This window comes from Syngnathus typhle, linkage group LG7 (assembly GCF_033458585.1).
Source record: "Syngnathus typhle isolate RoL2023-S1 ecotype Sweden linkage group LG7, RoL_Styp_1.0, whole genome shotgun sequence".
Lineage (NCBI taxonomy): Eukaryota > Metazoa > Chordata > Actinopteri > Syngnathiformes > Syngnathidae > Syngnathus > Syngnathus typhle.
The window spans coordinates 15,714,555-15,733,240 of NC_083744.1; the positions used below are offsets into that span (position 1 = coordinate 15,714,555).

General features: G+C 43.7%; 1 protein-coding gene across 1 annotated transcript in view; it reads left to right on the plus strand.

The window, feature by feature from the left end:
• Positions 1-18,686, plus strand: part of LOC133156443 (insulin-like growth factor 1 receptor) — a 49,297-nt gene that overhangs the window by 16,357 nt on the left and 14,254 nt on the right. The window contains exon 3 of the mRNA XM_061282151.1: positions 18,370-18,670. Within this exon, the coding sequence (XP_061138135.1) occupies positions 18,370-18,670 (301 nt within the window). The remainder of the gene's footprint in view (positions 1-18,369; positions 18,671-18,686) is intronic.

The following is an 18,686-nucleotide window of genomic DNA, read 5'->3' on the forward strand; positions in this document are numbered from 1 at the left end:
TATGTAGATTTTGGTGAGATTATTCAAGATAGCAAATTTTGTCAGTGAAAATTGCTCCACTCATTTAGTTACCTAGATAGTTGGTCAGCCAAAAAACATTTGAGGGGAGACTAAGGACATCAAGAAAAACAGATCGCTGCGGCTTAATTTCCTAGCAGCGATAACTCAAATTTTCCGTGTCTGAATCTGAAAGTTGAGACAAGACGCGATACTCCAATTTTTTTTTTTTTTTTTAGCTAAACTGATGATAGGGACATAAGGAAGAAAAAGGGAGGGCGCTGTTCCAAAGTGGAGATTGCAATTTTTCTTTTTCTTTTCACGGGGTTCGCCAAGTTCATTGCTGCCCCTCTTGGCAATGTTACATTCTGAAGATTCTTGCGTCTGTGAGGGAAAGGAGGAAATGCAGCAGTAATGAGAAAAAGCGGGAAGACAATGGAGAGATTATATGCTCAGATGAGCCACTGTCTTACATACTGTCACGCTTTTATTGTTATTCACTTACTGCCGTCATGTCTGGCTGGCTAAAGTATGTGTTGTTCTGATTACATGTGCGACATGCAGACAGTGTTTCGCGTTCCGGCTTTTGTTTGGCACAGCGTGTGTGAATGGAGGGGAAGGAGATGAGGGTGTGTGTGTTGAGGCTCCCTTCACTGTCTGACCCACGCTGGGAGGATTTCTTGGAAGAAGGCCCTTTGTTTCCCCATCACTCGTGCTGTCTTTTCTTTGCCTGTCTAGTTCTCAACCTCCTGGAGGACCCTATCTGAGTCTGGAGGAACCTTTGTCCTGTTTCCGCAAAATAACAATGCAAGTCGGCGCCAATGTTTCAATAGAATTTCACAAGGGTATTCATGTAATATCGCAGCCTTGTTCAATAAGAAAAAGAAATCTTTTGTTCATCCTGACACGCTTGTTTGACTGAGAAGAAGGAATTTATTCAATAGAGAGATGCTTTTGTGAGAAAAGCATTTGTCTTCCGCCCCAAATGAAGTCACAACATTGACACACCTGTTACATACCTGTGTGCATTCAAGTTACATATGGAAAATAAGATTACTGTATTTTCCGCACTACAAGGCGCACCTAAAAACCTCCAATTTTCTTAAAAACCGACAGTGCGCCTTATAATCCGGTGCGCCTTATATATGGACCAATATGGATTCGTGGATGAGGACTAATTTATTAACGTAAGGTTTACGTGTTTATTTTGTGTGTTGTGTGATATTAACGTTTGAGCAACGTTGCGTTATTGATTTATTGTTTTCACCATTTCGAGTGTGACTATATTGTGATTGCATTAACGTTTGAGCAACGTTGAGTTATTTATTCTAAGTGCTTTATAATCCGGTGCGCTTTATATATGGACAAAGTTTTAAAATTGGCCATTCGTTGAAGGTGCGCCTTATAATCCGGTGCGCCTTATAGTGCAGAAAATACGGTACATGAGTCGTATTCAGATTATCGGAGGCATATTATCTGTTGCTTGTGTCATCATTCTTACAGTGAAAGCTATACATAGCATAGCATAGCATAGCATAGCATAGCATAGCATAGCATAGCATAGCATAGCATAGCATAGCATAGCATAGCATAGCAATCACGCGTGTCATCAAAATAATCACTCACATTTGAAGCTCTGTGTGGCATCAGAAACTGTCTTAGTTAAAGCTAAATATTACATAATAACGACACACTTTTGGAGTTATAAAAAAGCTTAACGCGCTAGCTTGCGCTTTAAGGCTGGGCACTGCGAACCAAGCCGTAATAACCCTTTGGCTTCTCATTTCATCTCCAGCGTCATATTCCTGTGTAGGCATGTCTTTTTAAAGCCTACCACAGGCATTTGACTGGGAACTGACTCAAATGAATCTACGATGTTGTGAGAGCTGCTGAAACGTCACTTTGCACTGTGCTTGCCCTCAATCTCAACGACCCCCAAGTAATCAGTCTATATATAGAAATCCACACTCCGGTATTTTCTTGGGAGCTTACCGTGATTAACAAATGTCAAAATCAGTGTTAGTAATAGGCTTTGTTTTGTTTCCTCCAATTTACCAACCCGAAGTTAGCTAAAAAACATTAGCAAACATGCTAATGATTACTCTGTTGCGCCACGCAGTACGTACTCTTGTTGCTCTTGGTTGGATCACCTACGTATTTCCCTACCCTCAGAGATATTCGATACGTTCTTTAGCTGGCCGGCCACGATGGCATCTACTATTAATCTTTTCCTCATGTCCGCTTGCCTGCATGCCCACAAGACCAGCTTTCTAGTGCAAATCCAAAGTGTTTGACTCAGGATCGTCTTAACAATGCTGGAAGTCGGGTCGAATTGCAGGCAGGTCCCAAGTAATTGGCTTTGTTGAATTCCACAGATTTCGACAAATATTTAGACTGGTGAAGCCTTTCAAGTCCCCGCAGAGTTGACGGGAAGCTTTCTGGCTCTTGTGATCCTAAGATAAAGAGGGATGGATGCCTCGGAATCATTTCCCTTGCTTCAATCTGTAACCGGATTAGCGGTACCTTCCAGAGAAATGTCCACTGCTAATGCTAATGCTAATGCCTCGTTACAACTACATGGCCGTATTTTTTTGTATATAATTTTCCTCTGGCTACAATTTTTTCTGACCAATGTATGTGCCACTTGAGGAGCTAGATGTTACTTGGGAGGACATCTGGATGTTTACACACACACGCAGTCCGCTGCTGTGTTTATGTCCAGTATTTGAAAATGTGTCCAGCCAGAGAGGAGTGTCTCTTTTGGTAAACTGAGGAAGCAGGCCAGAATCCTTTGGGCTTCTCTGACAGCTGCAGCAATCCGAGAGGGCCAGCCGAGACTTGCGGTTTCCTAACGCGGGGCCCAGGAGAGAGGAGCGCAGGACACCAAACGCGTACATGTGTGAAGACTAAGTGGGGTCAAGAGCCCGTTGTTGCATTACGGGCTTCAATTAGGGTTAGAGGGCAGCCAGAGCGTCTGGGACAACAAAGTCGTCCAAACGCGTAGGCACTGACACGACCCGTGCGGCGTTCCCCTCCCACGCACGGGCAGCTCCCCGAGCCATCGCAGGCAATTAATGTAGTCATTCATCTTGAAGATTTATCTGGTTAGCACCAGTGGAAACGCAGGCTGGGGGAAGCAGGCCAGATGATGAGGGAGATCTAACAAACTCCATTCCACCGACCTGCTTCTTGCCAGTCCCATAATGGCACCAGTGTGGAAGAAATTGTGCAGCTGAATCTTTTTTAAAAAACTCAATCTCCCTAGCTGAGACTATCAAGTCAGGTTTTTACAAATATCCCGTGATTGTCAATAAAAATTTCCATGTCTGGAACAAAAGCGTGATCTCGAATCCAAGGTATTAGCCGAGCATGTGTTCTTTGCTGTTGTGATTGGATTTTGGCAGTTGGTAGAGCAGATGGGGAGGAGGGGCGGCGGAAGGTCGGGCGGGGCACGCCCATCGTGGTGCTTCTCCGTCAAGTGTTTGGGTGTGCACGAGTGGCTTTTGAGTCTGTCTTCAGGCAGACAGACAGCTGCTCCAACAAGCTTAGGAAAGCTGTGGGTATTAACTTAAGCTCATTTAGGCCTTCTTGGTCAACAAGCCCAATTGTTTTTATGCTTTTCTCAATGATAACTCTCTTGATTCCATGTTGGTTGGAAATCTCCAAGGCCAGACCGGAGAAGTCAGTCAATGTGCAGGTGGACTCGATCTCAGGGATGGTGGAGTTTGTCGTGATTGAGTGTGACAGAGTGTGCTGAGATGGTGTGTTCGGGGGGGGACTGCAGAGCGCTAGTAGCCCTTGTGCGGATGTGTCACGTAGCACGTAGGCTTGTGGAATGCTGGACCACCATTCATCATATTTTGCCTCCTACTGGGTGGCCCGGAGAGAGTGGAACCAAGAAAAGTGTTACAAAAGATTTTTTTTTTATTGTTTGAAAGAGTCCGAGTCTGAAATACACTTCTGTTTTCAAAGGACGGGAGTGTAACAGTATCTTCACACAGTTTTGGATTTTTCTTTTCTTCAATCAGAGCAGTCAAGCCAGACTGTTGTCAGTGTGTCGTCCCAGTAGCTCAGTTCACGGTGGCTCCTATTCAAGACCTCATGTCCCTCAACCGCCAAGTGCACTCGGGTGCATTTGTGTCTCTGGCTGCACGTGCCTGGCTCAATTAGATCTTGCTATGATTAAAGGGGAGTGTGTACAACGTGTACTTTCCGGGATTATTCCCGCCACCACCACTCGAGGAAGCCTACGTTGAGTCTTGGTGCTCAACTGGCTCTGTAGTCAAAAAATAATCTCTTAGGATTAATGATGTGTCATTAGGACCTTGAGTGGATCAATTGGCGCCACTTGGGTGTTGGTTGCAAGATCTTGGCCATCCATCATCTTGGGGGTCACATCATATTGGCATTCAACTGGAGTGGTCCAGTTAGGTCAAAAGGACAAGATGAGCTCTGCTAAAATAAGGTAGATGGCTTGGAGAAGGTTCATGTCATGAATGCCGTTTGATTTGGGACAATCCCGAAGAGCATAAGCAGATCCAGTGGAATGTTTAGGTTCAACTGCCTTTCCAGATGGACGATCGTTTGCCCTTGAATCGACGTGGACGTGCCTCGAAGGATTTTTGATGCGTCCATCACACCTTGTCAGTTTTTCATTCCATATGTATGAGGCTATGCTTTCCTTTGGGAAACAAGCTCAGTTTCTCATTGACATTGCTGACCTGGTCCCAGTCGGAACCCGGGAATCGAAACGGTGACCCTTTGGATGACCTAAGTGTCTTGATCCAGGTTGCCAGTTTCTACTCAAGAGCCGTGTGTTGCCTTAACATCTGGATCCAATAGTAGCGGCTCCCTCCTCCTCGTATAAATAGCCAGGCAGCCGTAACCACACTATGCACAGCCGCTTAGATGGGACTTCATTTGTTTCCCAGACCAGATTCTTTTTTTTTTTTAATTTAAAACTGCCATCTTGAATACAGCTGGCCTTCTTACCCTTCTACGTATATCCTCACATCTCCCGCACGCCACCGTCCGAGCTAGCTGTTCCGAGTTTGTGGTGTGGCTGACGTACGTACGCAGACTGAACGATACCGGAAAGTTTGAGTCGTGCAAGGTTTCAATCCAGAGAGAGTGGGCATCTGCAAGAAAATGTGCGGCCATTTTCAAGGCAAATATTCCCAAACGAGCCCCGATCGGAAATTCTACCGATTGACACGATATTGGAGGGGGCGTGGCTATTAAGTAGGTTGCTGAAATCCCACTGGGAAATTTTTCACGACTCTCGATCACAATGTGTGAGAAAGATCGCAAAGCCTGATGATCATTTTCAGGAGTCGCCATGACGAGGGAGCATGAGATGTTCTAGTTGATATTTGCTCCAACCAGAGGGAGTGTTTTTTTTTTTTTTTTTTGTGAACTCAACATGTGCTACCGTTGACTACACACATAAATGCAGACTTAATGGGTGCATCCTTCCGATCCCCCCGGCGTGTCTCTGAAGTACTGTTTAGTGTGTTTGTGTGTGTGTGTGTGTGTGTGTGTGTTAAGAGGGTTGTGGGGGGCTGCTGCTTGAGTTTTTAATTTGTCTGCTTACAGAGGCAGGGTCGCGAGGGGGACAGATGCATTAGCAAACGTGCACTCAGTCACCTCACACCAGATATACAAAAAACTCTCTCTCTCTCTCTCTCTCTCTCTCTCTCTCTGTCTCTCTTTCACTCACCAAAACACAACGCGCATGGTGACACCTAATATGGCACCCCGTGGCGTTGTCTGAGTGGCTTTGGCTTTCTGCTGTTGTCAGATTGATCAATTTATAGAAGTCCCAGCAGGGGCGCAGTCACTTGCGGTGGAAGTTGGAACAAGCCGATGAAAACTGTCCCACACAGTTTGCCATTGAGGCACGATATCATTTCAGACTGGACGTAATTGTGGATGACATTGCGCACAGGCAAGGAACAAAATGACAAGGTTGCGTGGAAAATACATTTAATGGTGTTGTTTTGAATGTTTTTATATAATCCTTTAAAACATGTAAAAATGTTTGTGGGAGTTTTTTTTTTTTTTTAGATGGATGGCAAAACAAAATCGGTGTCATGGAACTTCTTTTGCATTGAGCTCGACTTCTTTTAAAAGTCGATGAAGTCATCTGGTGTGCCGTCCCGTCCAATTAGCACCTTGCTTTTGTCCCCCAAAATCCCACCCGTAATTCTATTCTTGCTCTACAAACATTGTGCGGAAAAAGAAGTTCCAGCCTCACGTCGCTTTGAACGCGTGCCTCGGTTCTTGCGTGTGATGTGGTGAGAGCAAAAACAAGGAGATTGCCTTCCAAAGGATGCAACTTGAGATTGTTGTCCCCCCCTCTTCTCTCTCCTCCTTCTGGCCTCTTGAGGAGGAGTCACCCTCTCGCTTTGCTGCGGGCCAGGAGGTTATCAGGTTTGTTTGAAAGCGGGCGGGCGGGCGGGCGGGGTCTTCTAAGGTGGGAAAGCGACCACGCTGGCATATGTGGGCTGGATGGAAAAGGAACACAGACGGAGGAGGGAATGGAAAGGAAGGAGGGAGGGACGGGACAAAACAAACAAGTCCCTCTTGGCCTGTTGCTGCTCCTGACCCCCTCATCCATAAATTCCATGCCAGCAGCTGGAGTGGTTGAAGCAGCCATTTTATGAATGAGGGTGGGAGGAGGACCCACAACACACACACACCGTGCATGCCTTTTTGTGTGTTTGGGTTGCGTTCAAGACACTTTCTTCGATTTCATTTCTAGTGGAGTGTTGCATTGGCTCTCATGAGAATGCGATGGTGTATTCTAATAATAAAGTGTTTGGTGAGTGTCTATATATTTATAGATTCACTATGTATAATGCACGATACAAGCACGAGCCGCCAAGTCGTATTGATCGTTGCAATCTCACCACCGGCGGTTTCGCCTCGCCCGCTGTCAGACGCCAAGCGAACGTTGTTGTTTGCCCGCCAGGGAGTTTGTGGCCGAGGGAGTTTCAATTTGATTGAATCTGTCAATCCCAGTCAGGACTGATTTTTTTAAATCGTTTTCCTTCCAGTTTCCCTCCTTACCTGTGTGACATTTCTTTATTTTCTATACAATAAACATTTTCCAAACAAACTGTATGAAAGCAGCCATGTGTGAGAACGACGACGGGAATGTTCTTTTCTCGTTCTTGCTAAATTATTAACACCCAATACGGCCATGACTGCAATACTTTTCTTGGAAGAGTCAGTCAGCTTACCCGAACAAGGTCAGGGATAGTGCAACCTTGACGTCGTCATGGTGATTCGAGCCTCCCCCCCCCCCCCTTCCCCTTTTACTGTAGAGCATTATGTAGCAGGTGCTTTTTAGGAAGTGAGTCAGCCGTGTAAGTAATGAGAGCCGACACACGGACAGAACGGCGCTGTCACACACAGCTGATGCTCAAGGATGTCCTCTGGTGTTTTTTTTCTTTTTCTTTTTCTTTTTTCATTCAGAGATGTTTTTTTCTTTTTCTTTTTCTTTTTTCATTCAGAGATGACAGCAAGTCCAAGTCACAAGTAAATCAAATAAGTCACCACTGAATTTCAAGTCAAGTCGTATAATATGGCCCAGTCACAACGTATCTTCACACGGCCATTTTGCAGTCCGACTTGAGTCAAATCACGTGACTCGACATCCCCACCTCGGTTGTCTACAGCTCATTACTGGGCCTGGAGATGATTCAAAAGTCTTGTTGATGCCGCGTTAGACACACTTGAAGGAAGGGAGTGTGAGTTAGCTCTCAAGGCGACGCTTGTTTTTATCCCCCGAGGGCACTCAACTTACTAATAACTGCTGTGTTTCAGGTATGCCGGCACAGTGTCGCCTGTTTTTTTTTTTTTTTTTTAACCAGAAATGGACTGCTGCAGGCAAAACTGCCGCCAGGTTTCTGTTGATTTCTTTGTAGTCGTCTGGAGGAGCAGTCAAACAATGGCTCGGGGAAAAAAAAAACTTGAGTTGTATTTAATAAGGGATTACATGCTGGAGTTGCATCAAGTAATCGGTTAGAGACACTTTTTGTAGTCTTCCGTGAAAACAAACAGATTATCTTTTGTGTTTCATCAAAAGAAAAACATCTTCATTCTGAAAATAATTACTACAACAGTAACGGTTTTAAAAAAAATTTGGTGACATAACATTAATCTCTTTTATGTGTTCTTCAATTATTTACTTGTTTTATCACTAAACAATAGCAAATAAACAACAGTAGATGAGGGGGGGGGGAATTGTTTTGTAATAAAAAAATTCACGCTAAATAAAATTGCATCTGATCATTCGATTAACTGATGGAATAATCGATAGATTAGCCGATTCTAAAAATATCCATAGCCGTAGAAAAGCATTAAAGCGACTTGTGTTCCGCGTTAAATTCTTACTGAACCCCAAAATAATGATGTCGGTCGTCATCCAGATTTTATAACGTTGATAAAAAATAAAAAGATCGTAATCGCTCTTTGTGGAGGTGAGTCGCATGTTACCGCACGATAGCATCAACCCCCTGGACAGACCGTGACCTCACTGGAGTACAGTGCAGCCCTGAAGCACTGAGCTGCAGACAAACACACACTGTCACACACACAACTCCTCGGTGGGGGTCAGGGGAGAGCAATCGCGCCCTAATCAAACCTCCACAGGAAAAAGTACTTGGAAATGTGGTCGTGGAAAAAAGCCTGGAGTCCAAGGCGGCCCTTTGATGGCTTTTCTTTCGAGTGGAGGATATGGTCGCCTGTTTCCTGTGTTTACGCCGTCTCGCTGTGTGTGTACGTTTATGACTGTGTGTGTGTGTGTGTGTGATTGATGGTTCAGAAATTGAGCAGCATGCTCGCATTTCCGCCATCCGCCAGCTCTCCGTCCCCCCGGCGACCTGTTGCCAAGTTTGTTGACAATTGGTAAGCCAGTAGGTGTGAGTCCACACAATGTGTAACTTAACGATAGGAAATATTTAACAACACGTTAAGATAATATTGTGCTGGAGTTTTCTGTGGGACAGAGCGTCTGGGAACCGTTTTGGTTTCGCAATGCTGTTTTATACTCATGTGGCACAATTATAAGCGATGGATGGATGGATGGATGGATGGATGGATGGATGGATGGATGGATGGATGGATGGATAGAATAGAATAGATCTTTATTGTCATTGTCACATGTACAACGAAATTTAAAAGTGCCTACCGATCAGTGCATCTGCTAAAAAAAGAAAAGGACTCAAAAATGACTATAAATAATAATAAAATAAATAATATTTTTTGTGAGGCCTGGAATGGATTAATGATGTTTCAAGGACTCAAAAATGACTATAAATAATAATAAAATAAATAATATTTTTTGTGAGGCCTAGAATGGATTAAAGATGTTTCAAATTTTCAATGTTTTTTTTTTTAGGGGGGGGGGCGACTGGCTTAAACTTTTTCTTGTGCCTCAGTTTGATTTAGGCCGAGAAACACTGACTGTGCTTGTTTTCTTGTTTGAAGACCCAAGTTTTGTAGTTAAGATGAGGGGGTGGGGGGTTCCTCAGGCTCATGTTTACGTTCTCCGAGTCTCCGCAGTGTAGCCTGCCGCCCTCCTGAGAGTCCCCCCCCCCCTGAGGTGGCCCCCTGTTGGTGCACTAATACTGCAGCAGATCTACCCGTTGCGTTGCTTGAGGTCCGTAACATTTTCAAAGTTGTCTCCAGGAAGAAGAAGAGGAGGGGAGGTGAATTTGCTCACTGTTTTCTAGCTGCGTCTTTATGTCTCTCCTGACTATGTGTGCCATGCTGCTTCACAATGGAGGCCATTGTTTGTTTGGGGGCGTTGTGGGGGTGGCTGGAAACAGGGGGGGGGGGGCATCGGGTATTTTGTTTCATTGCTTTCTGGAAGTCTTATGTTAGACACGGTGGGGAATTTAGACTTCCTGTTGTTGGGGGCGCACTTGGTGCCCAAATCTTTGATTCTCCACCAGTTCGCCATCTTCTCAAGGCTTCATTTAAGGTGCTTTCATGATAATAGGTTAGCGCTAGGTCATTTGGTACAATGCTTGATCTCCTACTTACAACCGACTTAAGGGCTCAGGGTCTCGTGTGCATCAGCAGCCCACTGGATTTTATTTTTTTTATCAGCTTGTCGTGTGATCATCTGAATATTTGACAACACTGAAGCTTTATTTAGTTTGTGGCTTTGACATGATACTGCTTCTATTTAGTCCAGCGATCACTTGGCAGATCTCTGCCTATTATTATTATTATTTAATCTTATTATTTATTATTATTCATATTCATATTATTATTTATCATAGATTTACATTATTATTATATTATAGTGAATGTCTATATGTGTTGCTGCACCATTTCTGTTCAAATATAGGCCGCTTAAAAGGGCTTTTATAGTATATGCCGATGCATTGTACTTCCTGTTTACAACTTGGCGCCCGCCACTGGCCATGAGAACCAAGAGCATGTGGCGCATTTTGAGTCACGTCAACCCAAAAGTGAAATTGAAAAACCGACTTTATGATCCCGAGGGAGTCATTGCGGACAACTATAGGTGCGAAAGTAAATGTCAACGTTCACAATGGATTACACTCCACTATCATTAAGGGGAAAGTGTTACGCAAACACATGCACTCAGCACGCCGCTTCCGTCCCGCCGGAACGAAACAACTCTCTTTTATAGTTTGCTCTTGTTTTTCTTCTCCTCCTACTCGTTGAACAAGGGTGGCCCATGTGAGCCGCTGAGGTCCAGAAGAGGGGGCCAGCCAAATGAAAGAGTGCTTGTGAGCCGTGAGACGGAGCCTGGAGAGAAAAAAAAAGACATGAACACCCAGATCAAGTGGGGAAAAAGAGAAGAAAGGAAGTGATGGGTGAAAAGCAGGGTTGGAGCCATGATGTCACCGGCGACCAATCGGAAGTGGCGAGCGACCGTGGTGCATTTAAGGCCGTCAGCTGTCCGGCTGCATCCACATCAAGCTCCCTTCTCCTGTTTTTTTTCTTCGCCAGCATTTTGACCGCTCGTCCCAAAGACGTCAGCTTATAGCCACGTAGACTTCATTTTGCTCATCTGGCTTCCATCGCTGGGCGTTGATAGCTGCTTCAGCTATGTAAATACCCCCGTGTGACATCATCGGCGAAATGTGACACAATGCAAGGCGAGCCACAAATGAAACAAACGGAGTGAGAAACACTAAGCAGCGCCGTGAAGCCTTTGAAATAAGACACCCTATGGGCCGAACGTCATTTTCTTCTTCTATCGTCTTATTGGTAACTTTTCCATGCCTAAATGATTTTCAAACAAAATTATTTTCGTCTATTGTCTCCATGCTTTGTGCTCTGTAAGTGACCTAAATTTACGCATTGGCCCAAATATGCAAGTTCACCGATGGCGGCGTAACATTTCGTAAGATGGACCGCACAGACTTCAACCAGCTGTCATATTTGGCACCGTCATTGGCCAATTACTAATAAGTTACGATCCCCGACGTCATACTCCGTTCTGACTTTTTACTGGAATCGAGCCTTCGTGTTGACTAAGCCTTTTTTTTTTTCTCTTGGTAAAACTAAACTCCAGGCATGTAAAGAATTAGGGAAAGCAGATTATTGTGCAAGACTGACAGGCGGTTTACAAAGAAATGAGAATGTCCTTGGAGCTTCGAATGTTCATTCCAATGTCAACTAGACCTCCAGTTGCCTACAATGATTGACCACTGGCAGAACAAGGTTGATGTTTTTCTCAAAGAAAGACAAACTGACGACGGGTATCCCCCCCCCCCATGGATATGGATGGAAGTGGCTCATACGGATGTGCAGAACTGAGGTGGCAGACTGTGCTGAGGCGAGATGCAGGTGCTCCGGAGGGATGTTTTATCGCCGCACTCTGCCTCCATGCACCAGCGATCCACCTGCTGTCTCCTGAAAGAAGTGCTTGAGACTGCAGTGGATGCCATCGGTGATCAGTTTGAGGCGCTGTTTTTTTTTCTGGGGGGCTCAAGAACAGCACAAAACATTGAGTGCAACGAGATTTTTGTACACCTTTTTTTTTTTTTTTTTTTACAAATATCAACTCACTCCAAATTGTAATATTATTGAGTTATGTTTGTCTAGCATGTCTTTCCAAGTCTGCAAAAATTAATAAGACCCAGTTTAAGTGCAACTAAGACAAATCTGCCATCTAGTGGTGAATTGTGATACTACTTAAATCTACAGTCCATCTCCGAATTTTTTTCATATTTTTTTGCCTGCATTATTGTCCCCCTTTTGTATTAAATAATAATATTAAATGTGTATTAAATGTTCATCAGCATTTTTTAGATTTGACCTAATGCTCTAATTTACACTCCGAGTCCTCACATTGGTCCACCCAACTTGTGGTGCTCCGGATAGCGTGCTTGTCCACTTCCAGGTGCGTCCACACCCAGCCAGGTGGCTGCAATAAAAGATCTGGCCGTTCGCTTAGCGTACAACGTACTGGATTGAAAGCGCCATCTTTTCTGATGGTCCTCATGGCTGCATAATTAGAGTGTGATTCACCAAAGGCCTTGACACGCTCTAAGTGGTGCAGATAGCAAAGCGGCCAAGCTCCAGTTTTGTACCCTATTCAGCTCCAACCGGGCTCAAGTGCTTGCCAGGAAACACTGTGTATTTAATGAAGCAAATCTGGGAAGTCAGGTATTTTTAGACGCGAGAAGGAAACACCTCCAAATGTGTGGAAAAGAAAACAGTTCACCATCAAGGTGCTTCGCTCATGCCCGACCGGGATTTCGTGACCTTCTGTCGACAGAAGTAATGGAACACCAGAGTAGTACAGTAAATATAGAAAAGATTTTTTTTACAGTTGGTTTTGAAAACAAGCGCATTTGGATGAAGGAATATTTTTTGATTTGGAATCAAACAAAAGGTATAAGCTTACAAGTTGTATATTAGATCCAGATGTAAATACCTGGAACTAACAGCTTAACTGTTGATCTCCTGCCTATATATATATATATTTTTTTAGCTTCAGTCTACAGGAAAATAAATCAGCCACACTGTTCCAACTCTTTGGTAGGGGAGTGCATAGTGAATTTGGAAGTTGGTCGACATAAATAACCAGATCACTCGCAAAAGCAATATTAAAGAAGTCGAATTCTAGATGTGCTTGTAAAAGTCATGTCGACTATTTAAAGACGCAGAGCGATTTTTCAAACTGAGGGTTGTCCGATGTGGCCGTTTGCCAGTCTCTCCGTGACTATTGCGCGGTTTCTGTCGAGGAAACGAGTCGGCACTTCTGGACATATGTGCCAAGTCAGACCTTCAGGGATTCACAAGTGCAGCGAGAGAGAGACAGAAGATTATTTTTAGGACTTATGTAAATTCAATGAATTGCAAACCTTGCTGGAAGATATATCGCAGTCCTGTTTGTCAAAGTTGATTTTTAAAAAAAAAAAGCTGCGCGATTTTACCGAATACCTGTATCGGGTTAGCGTGTGCAATCAAAAGCAAGCAGCTGCACAGCGGGCCCTGGCCGTAGGGGACCGGTTTGACGAGCATGTGTGTATGTTGTTGTGACTGAAGGGGGGAAATGCCACGCATGCCTGCACACACAGAACCAGCACATAGTTGGGTGAAAAACACATTGCTGGTCTTTATTGGGCAGGCGAGTGGAAGAGACCCCCGGCCGCACTCAGACCAGGCGGGAATACCTCAGGAAATCACATCATGATACGTTACAAAAGTGTTTTGCAACTTTGATTGGGCCATGGCCTAGTTTTGGTGCTCGAAACTTGCGTCCGATCATATATACGTTTTTTTTAGATATTTGTCTGAAAAGAATTGTGTAACAGGATCAACGATTAATCGCAGATAAATGATTAATCACAATGAATCATGATGAATCACAAAGAATCACGATAAATCATGATGAATCACGATGAATCACGATGAATCGCGATGAATCACGATGAATCACGATGAATCACGATGAATCACGATGAATCACAATGAATCACAGATAGACAATGAATCTAAAAATATATAGAATGAATATAATAACTTATTTTTAGCCAATTTGACAGTAAACTTGTATGTCAAGGTCCTGTTTTATATCTCGAACTTCTTGAGTATAATTGGATCATTTCCTGCAGCACGTCTTTTGAGCTCTCTCTCGCACTACACAGCACACGCTGTTGTTGTTACGATGAGGTGAAAAGATCACTTCAAGATGGCCTCAGGCGATCTCGAAACACGAGCCGGGAATGCGCCATTGAACCATCAACTCTGATGTGGTTTCACTTTGGCTCAGAACAGAGGAAGCATCCTCTTCCATGGCTGTCTGCTCTGATGTGGTTTTAAACAAGTGCAACGGGGCCGGGAGGGCTCCCGGGAAGGATTGGGTTGCCGGATAAGGATGTGGCCTGATGAAGAAAAAAACAGATAGGCCTGCCGCCGCCGTCTGCCACTGGATCCCACTCCCATTTGTCTGCTACCAGTAAGTTGAGACCCTCCAGCTCCAGCAAGCGGGAGAGAGACTCAATGTTGTTTTTGTTTTCCTTACTTGGTTTTCCTTTACTCTCTCGCTGAAATCTGTGGAAAAGCCGTGCTTAATCGCCATGGTTACACCACCCGCCACCCCCCCTCTCCTCTCCTGCACTCGCTCTACCCCTACCGGGGTTGTTTACCACGTCTGCGCCAGACTCAATAACATGTCAGTCATTGGGATTAGACCCCGCCCCCGCCTGCTTTGAGCTCCCGCCCTCGTTCTCCGCCCCCACAACGCCGCCACTCCCCCTTCCAGTCTGGTCATTGTAAATAATGAATCATTTCCCAACTGTCTGTCACCTGCTGAGCTTTTTCTCCATTTGAGGGGGGATTTTCCTGAGTAGACGAGTATAATAAGCATCGGGTGAAAGATTGTGTTATTATTAAACAGTCATTTAAATCGGAAAAAACAATGTTAGCTAGCGCAACAAAATCCAGTTGTTTTTGTTTTAGTTTCAGGATACAATAAATGAAAGATGAAAAGTAGTCCGATTTTTGTGCATCGTTTTTGGAATCTAACACACGGAATTTTGTGAAATCTAAGTCTACAAACTGCCTTTGATAGTAATTCATGGTTTGTTTGCCTTCATTCGACCCGAAATTAAAGCGTGACTGGGTTGGACTATAAAAAGAATGTGCATATGGTCTCTCTTTATTGTGGATTTTGGTCTGTAATGTATCCCCCAAGGATTTCTTGTTCTTTGAAATGCTTCCTGACTTGCGATGGTTGTTTTCAATTGCTTGTATTGCCGGCACAAGTCGTTCTTGTTTCTGTGTTGTTGGAGTGAAACCGGGAATTAACATTCTCTGCAGTCTGGAACATTCTGCAGATTCTTCACATTGTCCGCTGTTTGGGTGATACCTTTGGATTTAAAAATAACAAAAATCAAACAACGCTTTGACGACTCTTGCCCCGCTTCTTCCTCCTGCTCCCTCATCTTGTTTAGGACTCGTTTGCCGCTCGTTTTGCGGCGCTGTGGCGAGCAGCAGGTGCGGGCCGGCCTCTGACCCCGACTGTTTTCTGCAGGGGGGGGGGGGGGGGGGTTGTATAACGCCATATTAGGGGAATAACTTTGCCAACATTTGATGCTCAAGAGTCTTGTAAAAGCTTCGGCACACACCCTACTGTGTAAATAAATATGTAGCGTGTCATTATGCAGTATTTACTGTAGTACTTGAGTGTTTCTTTAAGGGGCGTGGCCTCATGGCCTCTGCACTTTCCAAGAAAACCCCGAAAAGTCTTCAAAAAATGCTGATGAAGATTAATTCTATGGTACCTACAGGATGGTAAAAAATTAGATAAATTGACAAATAATTATAAGTCAAATATTTAGCCTGGTGAGGTGAAGGGGGGCAGTGCCCCTGCGGTCCTCCGTGTAGCTCCGCCACTGCTCATGAGTTTTTTTCATGAGCTGGAGTCTGACTGATTAGTTAGCGTATGAGCAAGACATCGAATCTGTTGTAGTGTCTTAATTAAATAAAAAATAGATATAAATAAGACAAAATATAAAAAAAAAAAAAATTGTAAATGTTGCACATTTGTTTGTCATTTTGTACAAATTATTATTCGGGTCCAGCCGTCCACCAAACTAATTATGCTTGCTATCCCATCCCTGTCAAATCAAAAATCCACTTATATGGTCATGAAAGGGAAGCATGTCACCTTATGTGACACGGGACGTCCCTCTCCTTTGGAAAAGCCACAGTGTGGTGGCCATGTCCAGTGTGGAAATAGGGCCCGCGTTGGCACGTCCATAAATAGACGATTGTATCCTTGACACTGCAGCTTGTTTGGTGACACTAAAAGCGGGTAGACTTATATGGATTTAGGGCTTGCGCTCATTTCATTTTCTTCTGCTGTGACTATTTGGAATTTCTATCACGGGAGGAATCTGCAAAGATGATTCAGCTGTAAAAAAAAAAAATGCCAGCAAAGGAAGCTATTACAGCTTGCCTTGGCTGCCCTCTGTTGGTTAAATTCCAAGAAATTGGAAAAAAAAAATGGAAGCTGCTTTAAACGGACTATTTTCAAATCAAAGCTCAACTGACAACCAGTAGGCCCGAATGATAAAATCTACAAATTCCTGAAAAAAAAAGTCAATCCACCATCTTCAGTCCCATTCTGCTATGTTTGCTTCTTCAGTACATGAGAAGATGTGCCAACTCGTGGCTCGCCATGAAATCGCATCAGTTCACTATGCCCTGAGCATCCGACAGTTCCTGAAGAACAAAGCCCCCAGCACCCTCGTTCCCTGTACTGTGAGGCCAAAGTGAATTTGTCACATTTGAGAATAGGCTGCATTGCATTACACGGTGAAGCCGCGCAGATGTTTTGTAAAGCCACATGAAATATTCATCTGGCGATTAGCTCGGCAGCCCACTCTCATTTCAAAATGAGGAAGTGAGCAGGGTTCAACACGACATATTTTTCCCCATATTATTTTTATGTTTTTCTTACTACCAACTAGGGGGCGGAGCTAAAATAAGGCAATTTATGACACAAGCCAAAAGCATGGATTTTCCTCGTAATTGTAGGATTGACGGTACAATTTCACTTTTGCAACCTTCAAAGAAAAATAATGTTCTAATTCGCTTTGATTGGAGTTTAAAAATGGGAAAAACGTCGGCTTTTACAAGCAGTGTAAAAAAGGGGCTTACTACATCATGTGGTGTGTGTGTATTTCCCTCTACCCTTTCACCAGGAGGCATTTATTCAGCTTTATTGAGCCTGTGGAGAAATTTGTCTTGGAGTAATAACCCAAGACCATAAAGATACATACAAGAACACAAACTAGTCCCATGGGTGGACTTACATGGTTGCATTTGCGCCAAATACATCTCAACTCTTGCCTCACCCTGATGCTTGTTTTTAGCTGATCCCTACAGTTGTATGCGGAAATAATATATGTCTGAATCATATTTTACTTTTAATATTTTATTACATTTTTGATCATTTAAATGCTAGTATGAAGAGGATCATTATTATCCCCAGTATTGCTATAAAACAACTCGAATAGAAGTGGCACAATTTCAAACAATTGGCAAATTATTAATGCTTCTTCAAATATCTTAAAATATATTTAAAATGCAAAAATATTAGGCGAAAACAAACATCAGATTAAAATTACCAACACAGTGGAAAAAAAAACAATAGACACAGACAATGACAGATAACCTTTGGAAAAACGTATTATCCACTCAAATATGATTAAAAACACACACAATATAAATATATATATATATTAAACAAATATTTAGAAAAATAAACATAAATGTGACTTTATAGATTTTATATAATAGTACTATACATTTATGCATAAAATAAAAATATAAATATATATGAAATTGTAGAATAGACAAGAAATAATAATCAGGCAGAAATATGAAAATGCATATAAATACAGATTTACTATTCTATAAAACATCCCTGAAGTCCGCCATGACATGCATCTAACATCTTCTTGACCGCATCACAACCGCATTCTGTTGCTTGGCCATTACGGCGCCTTGCAACATCCAAATCAAGGCTGACAATTTTACATCCTGTTCTAAGGGCCTTGAGCAAACGGAATAAAGCGTTGCTATTGATAACACCCCGCTACGCTACTCACAACAAACAAATGAGAAGCTTCTATTATTCATGACGCCTCGCGGCTCTATTTGAAACACACACGGTCATTGATTTTTTTTTTCCCCTTCCATACCCGTGGGAACATGATTGTGTTTTTTACAAACGAGCGCAACATCACTGATATTTTTTGTCGACACACTTTATTTTTTTCCTCCCCACTTTCAAAGCGCTGACAAAAAATTCCAATGCAACACGTGGATTGCGTTTTGATTTCTTTCTGTCATCTCCTCCAGTGTGTCCCGGCCATTGCAAGCACGCGTGTACCGACAAGGGCGAGTGTTGCCACAGCCAGTGCTTGGGCAGCTGCACGGAAGCCAACAGCGACACGGCGTGCTCCGCTTGCCTCCACTACTACCACGAGGGTCGCTGCGTGCCCGACTGCCCGCCCGACACGTACAAGTTCGAGGGCTGGCGTTGCATCACCATGGACTTGTGCTCCCAAGTGCACCTGCCTAGCGATGTTCACTTTGTCATCCACGAGGGCGAATGCATGCCTGATTGCCCCTCGGGTTTCGCACGCAACGACAGCAACCGGTAAGGACGTTTGGAC